This window comes from Phallusia mammillata, chromosome 3 (genome assembly GCF_965637545.1).
Source record: "Phallusia mammillata chromosome 3, kaPhaMamm4.hap1.1, whole genome shotgun sequence".
NCBI lineage: Eukaryota > Metazoa > Chordata > Ascidiacea > Phlebobranchia > Ascidiidae > Phallusia > Phallusia mammillata.
The window spans coordinates 7,539,504-7,554,501 of record NC_137254.1 but is presented as its reverse complement, the minus strand read 5'-3'; the positions used below and the strand labels follow the sequence as shown (position 1 = coordinate 7,554,501).

Genomic DNA, 14,998 nt, shown 5'->3' with positions numbered 1-14,998 from the left:
GATAACTTGATAACTGCGAAATCTTAAGTTGCTGAAGCGCAAAGCCATGATTAACCTTTAAATCAAAAACTGTAAAAATGATTAAAAAAAGAATTACTGTCGTACCGTACTCATTGTCGAACCTGATGGTACACGTGATTTGCTTTGGCACACAGAACCGCAAAACGTCACGAAACGTCAGAAAACTGGAGCTGCAGTTCCAGCATAGATTAGTGTTTCCCAAAAAAAAATTTTTGATCAAAAAAAAATGATTAGGGCGGAAATTATGCTTATTATATATTGCTAAGGAATAAAAAATAAAAATAATTAAAGTTATTTGTAACATTATGGTAAGTGTATTAAGTAAAATATCTAGGGGGTGCTGCAGCTCCGCAGCACCCTAGCACGAGCCGCCCCTGCTGATAACTAATTGACTTTAGAACATCAGCTTTTATGTTAATCTACGATTTTGACTCAAGTTTTTATCTTCGTTTTCGCGCCAGTGTCTTCCTCACGTTCACTCCCCGGGTGTTATAACAGCGACTGTGTTGGGAACCTGACATTACCCTGATGTAGACAGCGCGTGTATGACGTTGAAACGTCGGATGACTTTTTTCATTTGTTAGATGACCAAAAAAGTCTATTTTCTTTCAGCTCATACGATTTAATCATAAATCAGTTGAACTATTTTCTTTATAATACCTGAATAACTAATTTGAAGAGAGATGACATCAACGGTTTTGGGCTCAGAACAAACTGATATGTGTGATTAAAGGTTTTTGGAAGGAGGAAATGCAAAACGACATATGTTGAAACACAGCATTGAGAAACTTCAGCGATGTGATGTTTGTGAAAAAACTTTCACCCAGAGTTGGATTTTAAAAAGACACATGTTGACTCACACCAAAGCGAAACCGCATCAATGTGATACATGTGATAAAAGATTTGCCCAAAGTGGAGATTTGACAAGACATATGTTGACCCACACCAAAGAGAAACCTTATGAATGTGATTTTTGTAATAAAAGATTTGCACACTGTGGAACTATGAAAAGACACTTGTTGACTCACACTGAAGAGAAACCTTATCGATGTGACGTTTGTGAGAAACGATTTGCTCATGGTAGAGATTTGGAAAGACACATGTTGAATCACACTAATATAAAACCTCATCGATGTTTTGTTTGTGACAAAAGGTTTGCTCGTAGCGGAGTTTTGAAAACACACATGCTGATTCACACTGAAGAGAAACCACATCGATGTAATACTTGTGACAAAAGATTTACCCAAAGTGGAAATTTGAAAACCCACATGTTGATTCACGCTAAAAAGAAATCTCATCGATGCGATGTTTGTGAAAAAACGTTTTGCTATGCTGGAAATTTGAAAAGACACATGTTTACTCACACTAAAAAGAACTTCCATCGATGTGATGTGTGTGAAAAGCAATTCAATGTGACTTCAAATTTGACAATACACTTGTTAACTCACAACAAAAAGTAACTTTACCCATGTGATGTTGATTAAAGGGTTTACTTGGGCTAAAATTAAATAAGTCCTTTTTGTATGGACTTTGTTTCCTAACAGTGTGAAAAAAACATGTATCACACAGAGCAACAATAATATAGGAGACCGTATGTACAGTTAACGTTGTTCACCAAACCCTTTAAATCTCCTGTAAATTAAGTAAGAAATTTGGCTACTGTTAATGATTTATTTTATTTGTTTTTCGATTGCTTTACATTAGGAATGTCTTCACAATATAACAAAAAAATTTGGTGCTGTTTTGTATTTCAGGTGGTCGTATTTGAAAATGAATTTTTACTGGGATTGAACAACAATAAAAACGTTGTACATAATGTACATTACTTTAAAAATTTGTAACGCGTTGAATCAGTAGGCCGCAATCTTTCAAAGTATTATATTGATACACATACAGAGTTGCCATCGACTTAAACTAAAATTAAGGACAAACGAAAAATTAAATTTTAAAACGAAACAAATGTTTATTATACAAATCTTTGCATTCATAGGAGCAATTACATATAATACGCTATTTTTGGCCAGAAACAATCTGTTTCAGCAACTCCTTGTTTATAGAAAATACTTCGTGCATCTCAGGACAGCTCAGGTCTAGGTTTCATTCTACTTGTAGCAGGGATTTTACTTGTAATTGTTGAAAATCAGACAAAAGAAGGACTCGAAACAAAAATAAGGACATTTCTTAGAAATAAGGACAATGAACTTTTCTAAGACATAGCTCTTCAAAATACGGACGGTATGGCAACCCTGTATATATACTCTTATATGGCATCATATTAATTAAGTAATAATCATTGAAAGATTATAGGCGTTGATTGCAGTTTAACCCAATTAACTCTAGTTTGTCACTGAACTTGGGTAAAATGTTTAAACAGACAAGTACTGTGAATACCTACCACTCTACACAGAAAATTCAAGATAAAATTGAAACACATTAGTATCATAAAATTCTGCGATAAACAGTAAAAAGCTTGTATGACATCGTCTCCAATGAAGCAAGTTATTGTCGGTTGCGTGACTTGGCGGTGCTCTATTTAAATATTTTGTTTGAGTCAACACGCAATCTATCTTAACTCAACAGAGAAACGGAACAAGACAACAAAAGACACATTTTCAGCTGCATATATATTTCAAGACCTTTATTTATAGAGGCAGATTTGTAGAAGAATGATGGATACATTGTTCAACACATCACTCAAAGAAAAGATATAAAAAAAATTAAGAGAGGCAACACAACACATGGTTCAGTCAATGCCTGGACACATTTGTGTGAAGAACCAATGCCAAAATCTTCAAAATAAATAAACACATCCAACAGGAATTTTTGTATTTTATTTTGTTCGCAGAATTTTTTAAGTCTGAGCGCAATCCACCAGACCTTTTGTTAACAGAATAACTTTTCAAACTTTTTTTTTGGAAAGATTATGAGACAATGTTTTGACAAACAAGTTAACAATGTAAAAAAGAACGCTTTGGATATCTTTATAAGATTCTAAAGTGCAGTCATGCAAACTGCTCAATGAAGTTGTTGTAGTGTACTGAAGACACAATGTCAGGAATAACCTCGTTAATGGAGATGTGTTTACTTGCATGTCGTGTGTACTTAAGGTATATCATTTGAAGAAGAAATAAATGCTTTTCTGATGGACATTGCACATTTCCTTGTTTTTTTCAAATATTCTATCATCGAACCCTCTGGAATATTTTGGGAAATGTTGCTGATTATGTTGGAGTTATTGGGAAATTGTAGAAGAGCTTTTTTTATTGTAAATCATAAATATTGCAAAACTTCATTTTCAATGGGATTATTGCTTCTGATATACTGCTGTTCTTCAGTAACTTTAGATTTTTTCACAGTGTTGTCTATTATGTCTAAAAGAAGTTTGCCCCCATGACTGTTGGGCACATCAGTTTTAAAAAAGCTTTTAAAAATTCGGCCGAAACCGAACTTTTTTATTGCATGGAATTAAATCCTTAAATTTCATTGTGGTCGATACGAAACATGATAAATTATCTATTTGTTGTATCTATAAAATACGAGCCACGTTCTCTGCAAAATATTTGATGTTTAGAAAAGATCACAAATTGTGAAGGCTGTTTTGATTTGTCATAATTTACTTCACTCGCATCAACAACACAAGGTTCAGTTGAAAACATCCATTGAAACAGAGATTTTAGGTTCCGCTTGATTCTGCCTCGTGGCTGAATATTCGGTTTCGGTGCATCACTACTAGTAACTGAAAATTTTGTAATGAGCAATGACAAACTTTTAGGACACGTTTTGCCAAATCAACAATTGCTTACTCCGTTGCAGTTTTTGCCACACTCCAGTTGCCAAACATGCTAAAATTCCATGAAACAATTTACAATACAATTAGGTGCAGCATGACATCATAAATAACTCGTTGCTGGTCCATTGATCACAATAATGCCTGATATTGAAAGTGTTATATGTTTGAAACTAGGATTACTGAGCCAAATCAGTACAATAGTTTGTACTGTTACATAGTGCTTGGCTTAAACATAGTAAGAGCAGTGCCACAGATTTTAACAAAAAATAAAACATAAAGCATAGGCAGTTTTATGTATGATATTGCAATTATGATGGGTTTTTAAGAGTAACTTTCTTTTATGGTATTAATAAGCTTCAAAATGTTTTCATTTGTAGCATAAGTTTGCAAGTTGTCATCATTGTTTATCACGACATTCCAGGTAAGCCCCTCATCCAAATCACATTCAGATTCAGCATCATCAATTCCTGTCACAAACTGCCAACCCCTAGCAATCCGTGTTGTTTCACTTACTGTTATTCGAACAAAAATAAGTTTTGTGTCGGGAAAGTTCCTCTCAAAAAATGTCAAGCCTGACTTTCGGCGAGCATCAGTTACAATCCAAACCTGTTTAGCTGAAAAAGGAACAATTGCCAGTTTGCAAAAATACCCTGGGTCATTGTTTTTTATATCCTCACCCCAGGCTATCATTTTCTCCCTCTACAACTATTTGTATTCACTGGACTTTAGTAGTTCTTCATAATTTAGCCTATTACTTTGGCAAATTAAAACTTTAGGGGTGCTGACAGTCTACCACATCTTTCTGTTCCAATAATGTGGGATACTTTCGTAGCAATGAAATCTTTTCCACGTTTGCCACTAAAAATTACAATAATGTTTGGCATGACCAATTAGGTGTTAGCTTATTCAAATAGAATGTATAATCTTTTTTTATAGTATTTCTGTACTGTAAGGTAAGCAATAGAAAATTTACTTCAAACTTGTTTTGCTACGTATAGTCACAAACTATAATGTAAGCATATGTACAACGGCAGTTTCTTAAATTGAGGTATTTCAATGTACAACTAGCAGGCCTGCGAAAAAAATGCACAGCAAACTGAACATTGGTACTCCAAGTAACTTACATGAAAAAAATGCAGCTATATGTGATCGCAATGTAGGCAACATAATTGACGCAACAAAATTAGTAACACATAAACTTCAAAGCACATATGAAAGATTTAGGTATTTAGTGAATCAATTCAAGAGGGTTTATGTTTTTGGTAAACTTCAACTTTCCACTTAATACCGTTTTCTTCATGTACGCCCTGTGGTACGTTGTCAAACTGATCTGTTGGGAGCAGCTTAAACGTTTCATCCAGCTTGGGGAAACATGTGTCACATTTAAAATCAGCCATGACCCTTGTAAGATAAACTTTACCACAGTAAGGAGACTCATGTATCGTGTTTTGCCATTGTTCACATGATAATAATTGAATTAAATCTTCAAATGACCGAACAACGGCATCCGCTTCAGGTGTGTTCAAAAGTAGTGTCCGACTCATAACAATGTTGTATCGATTTATCATTGGTTTAAAAGACTTGGGTATGCTATCCCAATTTTTTCTTCCCATTACAACAGCATTCTTCTTGCCCTTGGTGGTGATCCAGTTGATGCTTTGGTGAACCATGCCATTTCCTTTCTTAACCTCCAAGGTAAACTGCCATTTACTCCAATTCCCCAGCTGTTACAACAAGCAGCTAAAGAGTGAATTTCAATATTTTTCATGTTGCCCAAAATAGTTGATTCCAACAACAAATTATTCCTAATTGGCTTATTCAAACAGAGTGTATAATCGACGTGCTATACAAGACGTCTTCATCAGGAAATGACATAACTTGCAGGACAAAATTCTTATATAGCGACAAAGTGCAAAACATGAGAAACGGTTTGCTCTTGGTAGTGCTTTGAAAAGACACATATTAATTCTTACTAAAGAGAACCCTCATCGATGTGATGTTTGCGAAAAAAGATTCAATGTCATTTCAAGTTTAATAAGACACTTATTGACTCACAATAAACACTAACTTTTCCGATTTAATGTTCATAACAATATTTGCTTTGATTGTAAAACACCCCTGTTCGGTCTTGGTGTCCAAACAATGTGAAAAAAATCATGTACCACACACAGTCACAATGTAAACGCTGATGTTTTTCATATGCATGATCATCTGTTTCACAGCAATTACATGTTTAATTTCGTTCTTGCTAATACCAGGCTTGCCAAACTTTTGAGCTATTTGAAAACTACAATTTAAGCAGTTTTATCTTACTTGGTTTAATAAGAATTCATCTGTAAACCAAATATGATCATGTTTTGTGGTGTTTTCTGTCGACCTGTGAAATCTTACATGCTTTAAACAACAATAAATTTTGCTGTATGTCGTTATTTGTGTTTTCGTGCAACTCATACAAACACACAACGTGAACAGTGTATTAATTTTGAAAACATACTACATAAGGATTCGAAATCATGCAGAGAAAATAATTTGAGACGTTTGGCCGAGTATGGCACCACAATCAAAACTTTTGTAGGTTTGTGCGTGCTTGTAGGTTTGTGCGAGTAAGGATGCTTTCAATTAACAAATAACAAAAATATGAGCTTAGAAACGTTGTGATACACACCAGTCTTTCATTGTGAAGTCTTAAAACACCAGGAAATGTTTGCACTTTAAAACAAGAAGATTTCGCGACACACTTAAAAACCTCACACGGCGCGGCACACAGTTTGAGAATCACTGGTTTAAGACTTGGGTATGCTATCCCAATTTTTTCTTCCCATTACAACAGCATTCTTCTTGCCCTTGGTGGTGATCCAGTTGATGCTTTGGTGAACCATGCCATTTCCTTTCTTAACCTCCAAGGTAAACTGCCATTTACTCCAATTCCCCAGCTGTTACAACAAGCAGCTAAAGAGTGAATTTCAATATTTTTCATGTTGCCCAAAATAGTTGATTCCGACAACAAATTATTCCTAATTTGTTTATTCAAATAGAATGTATAATCGACGTCCTATACAAGACGTCTTCATCAGGAAATGACATAACTTGCAGGACAAAATTCTTATAGAGCGACAAAGTGCAAAACATATGAGAAACGGTTTGCTCTTGGTAGTGCTTTGAAAAGACACATATTAATTCTTACTAAAGAGAACCCTCACCGATGTGATGTTTGCGAAAAAAGATTCAATGTCATTTCAAGTTTAATAAGACACTTATTGACTCACAATAAACACTAACTTTTCCGATTTAATGTTCATAACAATATTTGCTTTGATTGTAAAACACCCCTGTTCTTGGTGTCCAAACAATGTGAAAAAAAATCTTGTACCACACACAGTCACAATGTAAACGCTAGTTTGTCATATGCATGGTCATCTGTTTCACAGCAATTACATATTTAATTTCGTTCTTGCTAATACCAGGCTTGCCAAACTTTTGAGCTATTTGAAAACTAATTAAGCAGTTTTATCTTACTTGGTTTAATAAGAATTCATCGGTAAACCAAATGATCGTGTTTTTGTGGTGTTTTCTGTCGACCGGTGAAATCTTTCATGGTTTAAACAACAATAAATTTTGCTGTATGTCGTTATTTGTGTTTTCGTGCAACTCATACAAACACACAACGTGAACAGTGTATTAATTTTGAAAACATACTACATAAAGATTCGAAATCATGCAGAGAAAATAATTTTTGGCCGAATATGGCACCACAATCAAAACTTTTGTAGGTTTGTGCGTGCTCTACGTATAGTTTAAAGCTCCACATCCACCTATTTCCTGGCTCAATACAAGCAAAATGCATCATTTGCAAAAAAGGGCTAATAATCAATTTTAAATCTTATCTGCACTTGCTAATATTTAGATGTCTCAACTCAAACGTATCACAAAATATATATGCACGTTTTAACTTTACTTAACTTACTTAGCAATAACCAGAAACAAGTTTACTTGTTGGTTACTTTGACTACAGCGAGATATATTGCTTCATATTCAAGTTACAGGTGTTTTGCGCATTACACATGCGGGTCTATATTAGCGTATTATACAAACATAAATTTTGCCAGAGCTATTGAAAATCGTTCCGAACAGTTGGTTTGGCCAATTTTAAATCTAGATGACGTTTGTAATCGGACACGCTGGAAACAAAAAAATGTTGCACAAAAAAAAATGATGACCGTAATTTGCGAACCCAGATAGTGCTGGCAGACTTACACACTTTAATTTGCAGATTGTTGATTGCATTAATGTTGATTCTGTTTGCAAGCCGGTGCATTGTTCAAAAAACATTATACGTTTGCAAACTTGTTTAAACATAGTAAAATTTGAGTATTGAGAATGAAGAAATTTGTTGCTTACATGTTATGTTAATCTAATGCTTCATACTTCTTTATTATTACATTGGGGGAAGTAATGTGTAAGAGGAATAAACTGTTGCTGCCAGACATAATGTATCAATAAATTTTTAGCTCTTCCAGCAGTTATTATAATATTCCGACGTTTCGATGTCCCATACCAGACACCTTCATCAGGATAATGACAAAGATTGTGAACACAAAGTTTTTACATAGCAGCAAGGATGGTAAAACACGCACAATGCCCGGTGGTTAAAAAAGCAGTGCGTACCAATGCTCGAGTGATAACAACTAGCTCAATGGTGCAAAAGCGACGGATAATGTCGTAAGTTTTAACGTTCATCGTGTTGGTGTGAGATTGTATGTTCAACAAGAGCTAATGCCAATTTTTTACATCTTTCTTGGCCGCATCCCTTTTATGTTCTTTTCGGCGCGTATTCAAAGACCTCCCCATCTCGTCGACGTTAATCTAAGTGCACTCTCCACAGGATGTTACGTACACCACGCCCTTTGTCGCGTTTGTATCTATGCGATGTTTGCAAAAAAAGATTCAGTGTCATTTCCAATTTGAAAACACACATGTTGATTCACACTAAAGAGAAACCTCATCGATGTGATGTTTGTGATAAAAGGTTTACCCAATGTGGAAGTTTTTAAAGACACATGTTGACTGACACTAAAGAGAAACTTTATCAATGTGATGTTTGTGAAAAAAATTATGCTCATGGTAGATATTTAAAAACACACATGTTGATTCACACTAAAGAGAAACCTCATCGATGTGTTGCTTGTGAAAAGAGTTTCAGTGTCATTTCAAATTTGAAGAGTCACATGTTGACCCACACCAAAGAGAAACGTTATCTTTGTGATGTTTGTGAGAAGCGGTTTGCTCGTGGAAGAGATTTAAACACACATGTTAATTAACACCAAAGAGAAACCTCATCGAACCGGCACTTTACAAAGGCTTTGGTTTAAACCGTGGTAGGACTTCAACCGTAGGTACCTGGATGTGCTGGTTAGTTTCTAGACAAAAACGAGCATATTTTATTCTTGGATACAGGATTTAGACACCCTTGGTTGGTACAGTTTGTTAAGCGTACATCACTAACGAACCAGTATTACAAGGTACCTACAGTTCAAAATGAGTATAAAAACAGATGTTCTAATGCCGATTAGCTATAGGTCGCATTTACAACACTTAACTAGGAATTTTATCCACGTTTTATCAACGTATTATCGCCGTTTTCGCGCCAGTGTCTTTTTTTGTTTACTCACAGGGTGCTATAAGAACGACTGTTTGTGTAGCTTACGTTACCCTGGTGTAGAACCCCGTAGTGGTCGAAACACCGAATTACTTGTTTACATTTGCCAGGCAAATAAAAGTCTATCTTTTTTCAGATTCTAACGTATCAATCGTAGATCAGCATAACGATTTTTTTATAACACCTGAATAAGTAATTTAAAGAGAGATGACATCAACGGATTTGGGCGTGGATCAAACTGATATTTGTGATCAGAGGTTTTTGGAAGGTGGAAATGTGAAACGACATATGCTGAAACACAGCATTGAGAAACTTCAGAGATGTGATGTTTGTGAAAAAACTTTTACCCAGAGTTCGACTTTAAAAAGACACATGTTGACTCACACCAAAGAAAAACCTCATCAGTGTAATGTTTGTGGAAAGACATTTATTCGGCTTGGAATATTGAAACAACACATGGTGACACACACCAATGAGAAACCTCATCGGTGTGACGTTTGTGAAAAACGGTTTGCGCGTAAAGATGTTTTGAAAAAACACATGTTGGTTCACATAGATGAGAAACCTTTTCGATGTGATCTTTGTGATACTGGATTTACACAGAGTGGAAATTTAAAAAGACACTTGTTGACTCACACTAACGAAAAACCTTATCGATGTGTTGTTTGTGAAAAGAGATTCAGGATTAATTCAAATTTGAAAACACACATGTTGACCCACACTAAAGAGAAACCTTTTCGATGTGATGTTTGTGAAAAAGGGTTTGCTCGTAGTGGAGATTTGAAAAAACACATGTTGATTCACACTAATGAGAGACGATATCAATGTGATACTTGTGGTAAAAAATTCACTCAACATGGAAATTTGAAGACACACATGTTGATTCACACTAAAAAGAAACCTCATCGATGCGATGTTTGTTACAAAACATTTACCCACTCTGGAAATTTGAAAAGACACATGTTGACTCACCAGAAAATGTAACTTTACCGGTGTGATGTTCATTAAAATGTTTACTTGGGCTAAAACATTGCCTTTTTGTGCGGATTTTGTTTCCTAACATGAAACATGTATCTCACAGAGCAACAATAATAAAGGTCACCCTATGTACAGTTAACGTTGTTCACCAAACCATTCAAATCTTGCATAAATTATGTGGGAAATTTGGCAGCTGTCAATGAAATATCCGATTGCTTTAAAATAGGATGCCTTTACAATATTACAAAAAAAATTCTCGTTTGGTGCTGTTTTGTATTTTCAGTGGTCGTATTTCAAAATGACTTTTTACTGGGATTGAACAACAATAAACACGTTGTACATAATGTACATTACTTTCAAAATTTTTAAAATAATATAGGCGTTGAATGTTTAACAGTTCAAACGAATTAACTCTAGTTTGACATTGGGTAAAATGTTTAAACAGACAAACCTAAATAGAAAATTCAAGATTAAATTGAAACACATTAGTATCAGAAAATTCTGGGATGAACAGTGAGAAGCTTTTAGGACATAGTCTCCAATAAAGCAAGTTCTTGTCGCTTCATACGCCTTCGGTTTATGGCAATTTAAAGAATCGGTATGAGGTGTTGACTACTTTCTGTTCAATTCTGAGCGTTTTTGTTGTTTTTTATGGAACCTGACCAAGCTCGTAAAAAAACGTTAAAATAATAAAATTATTATGTGAAATTAGTAATGGTCTGGACTATAGTATAAATAGACTATATTAAAAAACTGTAACGTAGTCAGACACGTACATAAATATTGAACAACATAACCTTTTACAAATGGTTATCACTAGTAACTGCTTGGGTTTGTATAATTAAGGACTGAAAGATATAAGTGTGTGCAATATACAAAACTGTTTAAACATGATGCTAAAAATTTTTCCTCATGTTCGTTTTCGCAACAATATTAGTTTGATCAAATTAATATCTGAACGACAAAACGCATTGACACTATGCTTGGTGGTCTATCCTTACCCTGTTACCCCTTTATTTTGCACTTCGATTGTCGGCGAGCACCTTAGTTTTCTAAATGAAATGCTCGACGTCATTTTTAGCTCACATAACAGTTTAGGGCTATAAATCATTAAATCTGTATTGTTATATAATTTCAAACCAAAATAGCTTTATATCACGTGGTTTTGTACATTGGTAATCATACAGGATTTTATTGGATGTTATTGCTTAGATTGGTGGAATGCTTATCATACATTCATGCGTTTATACCAAATAGTCCCCAGTGCTGAGTAGCATGCTGTAACACTAGCTAATTAAGCGCATTAAACTGAATTGTCAAACACAACATGTAAGTTAATCATTACAGTATCATAAATTATTACATTTAAGGCAAATAGATAATCATCATTTACTTTTGCCAACGAACCATGAACCACAGGTTCAAGCTGCTTGACACGCGAAAAAACGCACGGTAGTCAAACTCTCGCTTATTTCTGCGCGATATGAGCGCCCGAAATCTGTTTAGCGCAAAACAAGACAGGAAAAATAAAGCAAGCTAACTTTTTGTAGGTCTGAGTGCAACGTTTGTGCCTTTTTGGGTCCCATTTCGATACTGTTATCTAATTACGAACCCCCTTTGAGCTTTAAATATTTTTGTGCTTTTAATAGTTTAATTGATTATAATCAATCTCGTTATGCGCCAATTAACAAGTTGTCGCGGGACCCTTGATCTAAACTTCAAGCTCCACACCTATTTCCTAGCTCAGTGCAAGCAAAATGCATCATTGGTAAACAAAACGAGCTCAAAAATAAACTGTGGCCAAGAAGAAGCAAAAAAATCGGCATTAGCAAAACATGCTACATAATCACACCAATAACGTTTCTGCTGCCAAGGTGTTAGCGAGTGAAACTGACTTCCACAAGCGAGGTTTTCTAGAGTCGCGGAACATACATTTTCACACCAACATGATGAACGTTAAAACGGACGTTCTAATGCCGATTACTTATCTGTCGTTTTTGCACCATTGAGCTCGGTGTTATGTGGTTATCAATCGACCATTTCGTTTTTACCACCGCCTTTGTGTGTGTTGTACCGCCCTTGTTATATAACACTTTTGAGATTTTAATTTTTGTCATTACCCTGCTGAAGATGTCTCGTATGGTACATCGAAGTGACGGCATATTAAAATAAAAACTGCTGGAAAAGCCAAAAATGTGTAAAACAATTGTGTATATCCCAACAACTTGTTTCAGTGAATATAGTGTTACTACCAGCTCCAGGCATATTGCAAACACGTTTCTTTGAACATCCGGTCAAGATAATGTCAGCTATCCAATGCAGTCTTTAACACCCTGAGAGTAAACACCAGAAAGACGTTGGCTCAAAAACGTAGATAAAAACCTTTGTTCACCAGTTCCAAGCGACTGATGGCTAATTGACTTTAGAACATCAGCTTTTATGTTAATCTACGATTTTGACCCACGTTTTTACTTCGTTTTCGGGCCAGTGTCTTCCTCATGTTCACTCTCGGGGTGTTATAACAGCCTGTGTTGGGTAGCTGACGTTTACCTGATGTAGACAGCGCGTGTATGACGTTGAAACGTCGGATGACTTTTTTACATTTGTTAGATGAACCAAATAGACTATTTTATTTCAGCTCATACGATATTAATCGTAAATCGGTTGAACTATTTTCGTTATAATACCTGAATAACTAATTGAAACAGAGATGACATCAACGGTTTTGGGCTCAGAACAAACTGATATGTGTAATCAAAGGTTTTTGGAAGGAGGAAACGTAAAACGACATATGCCGAAACACAGCATTGAGAAACTTCAGCGATGTGATGTTTGTGAAAAAACTTTCACCCAGAGTTGGATTTTAAAAAGACACATGTTGACTCACGCAAACGCGAAACCGCATCGATGTGATACATGTGATAAAAGATTTGCCCAAAGTGGAGATTTGACAAGACATATGTTGACCCACACCAAAGAGAAACCTTACGAATGTGATTTTTGCAATAAAAGATTTGCACACTGTGGAACTATGAAAAGACACATTTTGACTCACACAAAAGAGAAACGTCATCGATGTGATGTTTGTGAAAAAAAGTTTGCTCGAGGTGAAGATTTGAAAAAACACTTGTTGATTCACACAAATGAGAAACCTTATGGATGTGATTTTTGTGATAAAAGATTTACACAGTGTGGAACTTTGAAAAGACACATGTTGACTCACACTAAAGAGAAACCTTATCGATGTTATGTTTGTGAGAAACGGTTTGCTCGTGATGGAGATTTGGAAAGGCACATGTTGATTCACACTGAAGAGAAATCTCATCGATGTGATGTTTGTGAGAAACGGTTTGCTCGTGTTAGAGATTTGGAAAGACACATGTTGACTCACACTAAACGGAAACCTCATCGATGTGATGTTTGTGAAAAGAGTTTCAGTATCATTTCAAATTTGAAAAGACACACGTTGACCCACACTGAAGAGAAACCTCATCGATGTAATGTTTGTGAAAAGAGTTTTAGGGTCATTTCAAATTTAAAAAGACACATGCTAACCCACACTGAAAAAAAATCCTTATCGATGCGATGTTTGTGACAAAACATGTACCAAGTCTGGAAGTTAAAAAAGACACATGTTTTCTCACACTAAAAAAATATCAATGTGAAATTTGTGAAAAGCCATTCAATGTAGTTTCAAGTTTGAAAATACACTTGTTGACTCACAACAAAAAGTAACTTTACTAGTGTGATTGATGTTTGGCCTGACAAAATGTTTTGTAGGGATTTTGTTTCCGAACAGAGTAAAAACCATGTATCACACAGAATAAGAATATCTGCCGTAAACGTTGTTCGGCGCCAGTCCATAGGATATCCGATTGCTTTACTTAAAGGAAACTCTGAACAATAATAAAATAAAACACTTGGGTTCGATCATCATCATTTTTATTTTCAGTTGCGTACGCGGTTATTGCATGCAAATAAAATATAATAGGCAACGATCACGCGATCATTTGCTTTATAAAATCGATTGAAAATGTTTCATTAAAATCAATAACAGCCAAGCATGGCATTGTTTATTTTCATCGACACAAATAAAAAACTGGTTCGTTTAAACATGGTGGTAGGCTTCAGCATTGTGGAGGTTCTCGTTTAATGCTGTCGTCAAAGCAATGAATTTTTACTTCGATGGAACAATAATAAACACGTTGTACGTAATATTTTCACAAGTATTCCATATATATGCAAACTCTTCCATGTTATGATATTGAGATGGTTATAAAAAGATTATTTGCGCTGAGTATTTAATAGTTTGACCAAATCAACTAGTTTTTCGCTGAACTTGGTAAAATGTTCAAACAGACAAACCTGTAACGTACTGTAAATACCTACCACTCTACACAGAAAATTCAAGATAAAACTGAAACGAATTAGTAACTGAAATTTCTTGAATAACTGTGAGTAGCTTATAGGACATAGTCTCCAATGAAGCAAGTTTTTGGTCGGTTGTGTGACTTGACAGTGCTCTCTTTGAATTTTTTATTTGAGTTAACACG

The 14,998-nt window shown here is 35.1% G+C and overlaps 2 protein-coding genes and 1 pseudogene across 2 annotated transcripts; 1 reads left to right on the top strand and 2 right to left on the bottom strand.

Annotated features, from left to right (window-relative positions):
• Positions 1-261: 261 nt before the first annotated feature.
• LOC145219400 (uncharacterized) lies at positions 262-14,660 on the top strand (annotated as a pseudogene).
• On the bottom strand, positions 1,077-4,697 carry LOC145218085 (phosphomevalonate kinase-like). Its single transcript, XM_080085481.1, has one exon. The coding sequence runs from the start codon at positions 4,499-4,501 to the stop codon at positions 4,133-4,135; it is 369 nt and encodes a 122-aa protein (XP_079941607.1). The 5' UTR covers positions 4,502-4,697; the 3' UTR covers positions 1,077-4,132.
• On the bottom strand, positions 4,795-6,893 carry LOC145218089 (dihydrofolate reductase-like). The gene is made up of 2 exons (XM_080085485.1): positions 6,654-6,893; positions 4,795-5,445 (listed from the first exon to the last, which is right to left on the bottom strand). Exons 1-2 carry the CDS (start codon positions 6,786-6,788, stop codon positions 5,053-5,055), a joined length of 528 nt encoding a protein of 175 aa, XP_079941611.1. The 5' UTR covers positions 6,789-6,893; the 3' UTR covers positions 4,795-5,052.
• Positions 14,661-14,998: the final 338 nt, after the last annotated feature.